We start from the raw sequence: 2500 nt of genomic DNA, 5'->3' as shown, positions 1-2500 counted from the left end.
GAGCACAGTCACACCCCGAGCACAAGCAAAGACCGAACACAGTCACAGACTGAACACAGTCACAGACCGAACACAGGCACAGACCGAGCACAGGCACAGACCGAGCACCAGCAAAGACCGAACACAAGCACAGACCGAGCACAGTCACAGACCGAACACAGTCATAGACCGAGGACAGTCACACCCCGAGCACAAGCAAAGACCGAACACAGTCACAGACCGAACACAATCACAGACCGAGCACAGTCACAGACCGAGCACAGGCACAGACCGAGGAAGGATAGGTACTTACTTTGCTTAATGGGGGGTTTGGAGCAGCGGGCGCCCCTACACCTTCCACCTGAAGGACAGACAGACAATCAATACACGTTATTAATTAACTCATCAATTAACATTCAAAAACATATTCGACCACATGAAAAATTAGGAAAAAGAAATATAGAGACAATTTAAAACAAGAATCGAGTTTCGCTGTTTTAATCTCGGTATAATAATAAATAAAATGCATGGAGTATTCTGTGGGAATCTTAATACCCGTATAGAATTTCAATGCGTTTAAGACCCCGTACTGAAATGTGGATGTTGATGAGCGTAGACTTTTCTTGTGCTTTTGCCTGGCGCTATGCAATTACTTTATTCACTCTCGTATTCTTGAAGATATCCTCACAGTGTATCAAAAATTTGCCAGTGCAGGCTACTAAACATATGGCCCTGTATGACTAACCATCCTGCGAGATGGGGACTTTTAGTACCACTGCTGCCTTATTCACTCTTGTGTTGATAATATCCTCATAATGCTCCCAGAGTCTGCCAGTGTAGACTACTGATCACATGCCTCTGTATGACTAACCATCCTGCGAGATGGGGACTTTTAGTACCACTGCTGCCTTATTCACTCTTGTGTTGATAATATCCTCATAATGCTCCCAGAGTCTGCCAGTGTAGACTACTGATCACATGCCTCTGTATGACTAACCATCCTGTGTGATGGGGATTTTAGCATCACGTAGCTAGCTTTTTGACCCACTGTACTCCCCTTCAAATAGTCTAAGACAGCTGCACTAATGCAGGCGTACATAAATATGTTAATACAAAAAAAAAATCTGCGATATAAGGTCTGCTTTTCAAGCAATTTAAAACATGTGGTGACAGTGAAGACGCCAAGAACTTCATAACTCGTCAATAACCTACTTGCTGTACCTACACAATATTAGTGTCAGGATCAAGTTCATGTATGTTTATTGAGACAAGAAAAAATACATCTCAAAGGGATTGAGTAGCTTAGGCTATTTCTAACCCCTTTGTTTCAGGATCTCGTGTATAGCCACCTGAGAACACCATCAATGGTGTCCAAGAAGTGTGTAAGTACTTCATTCATAATGATGTGCTGCCGGGAATCTTAGCGAAGTATCCCAAATGTGCTTACTGTAGGTGCAGCCTGCACATGACTGTAAAACCATGTGCCTGTAAAGGTGGGTGTGGGGCAAGACTGTGTGACTCACCATAGATGTAAAGTGTCTTGAACAGTGACTGTTGTAAGCCTCTAGTTGAATCACTTGTGATATAAAAAGATAATTGATATGTATATGTATTTGTGTAAATGATTATATATATATATATATATATATATATATATATATATATATATATATATATATATATATATATATATATATATATATATATATATATATATATAAACATTAATAATTGTGTAAATAGCTTAAAAAAATTGTCACTTGCTTAACTAGTGACAATCTTTTATTTAGGATCTCAATTTTGATTATCAGCACTTCCACCATATCTTGTGTGGTGTTTAGCAGCTCAGTACGGATGAGAGTGTGTCTTAGATGTAGAGGCTGACCCCACCCTGTAGCCGGTGTTTCCTCTCACATCTGAAAAGATTGTATTCTGAGATCCATATTTCATAATAGTCCTTTGTGTGGGTTTCCGTTAGGGCTGCAAACACTGCATGTGCCTCATGTAAGAGGCCATCTATGAAGTGCACTTTGTTAGATTTGCGTGTTTTTATACCCTGAATGTTGGCACATACAAATGATGTTATGTTTGTGGAAGTGCTGGATGCTTTATTTGGTGTTACTATCTGAGGCTCTGGTAAGGAGGCCACTGTGTTTGTGTCCTCTCTAGCATTTGACCGAGTTAATGGTAGAGTCTGGACATTTTTAGCCATTCTCCTCCTCCTCCTGCTAAAATATCATCCTGGTAAGTAGTGTTGTGGCTGCTTTCCTCGAGGCGGTGTGTCGGTCTTATTCACCTGGTGCCCCTTATATGGAAAGCTGGACATTGTGTCGAAACATTCATTCTTATTTAAAAGAGTTTTTGCAAAGTTCTGGGTGGAAAAATTCACATATTTTGGTACATTTACCTATACTAAGAAGGTTTCCGGATTTTCTAGGTAGATCGTATTTACATATTTCATTTATTCTTCCCGATATCCCATGTTTACATATACCCCATTTACAAATGGGCCACGCCAATA

At 40.2% G+C, this 2500-nt stretch overlaps 1 protein-coding gene across 10 annotated transcripts in view; it reads right to left on the bottom strand.

The window, feature by feature from the left end:
- Nucleotides 1-2500, bottom strand: part of magu (SPARC related modular calcium binding-like protein magu) — a 275455-nt gene that overhangs the window by 23615 nt on the left and 249340 nt on the right. For 9 of the 10 annotated variants that reach the window (XM_069326577.1, XM_069326576.1, XM_069326580.1 and 6 more), the window contains one exon: nt 293-340. The exons of the other annotated variant lie outside the window; for it this stretch is intronic. In XM_069326577.1, the coding sequence (XP_069182678.1) occupies nt 293-340 (48 nt within the window). The remainder of the gene's footprint in view (nt 1-292; nt 341-2500) is intronic. 10 annotated transcript variants of the gene reach the window in all.

This window comes from Procambarus clarkii, chromosome 18, assembly GCF_040958095.1.
Source record: "Procambarus clarkii isolate CNS0578487 chromosome 18, FALCON_Pclarkii_2.0, whole genome shotgun sequence".
NCBI classification, from domain to species: Eukaryota; Metazoa; Arthropoda; class Malacostraca; order Decapoda; family Cambaridae; genus Procambarus; species Procambarus clarkii.
The sequence above is the reverse complement of the archived record's forward strand: the minus strand, read 5'-3'. Positions and strand labels throughout refer to the sequence as shown.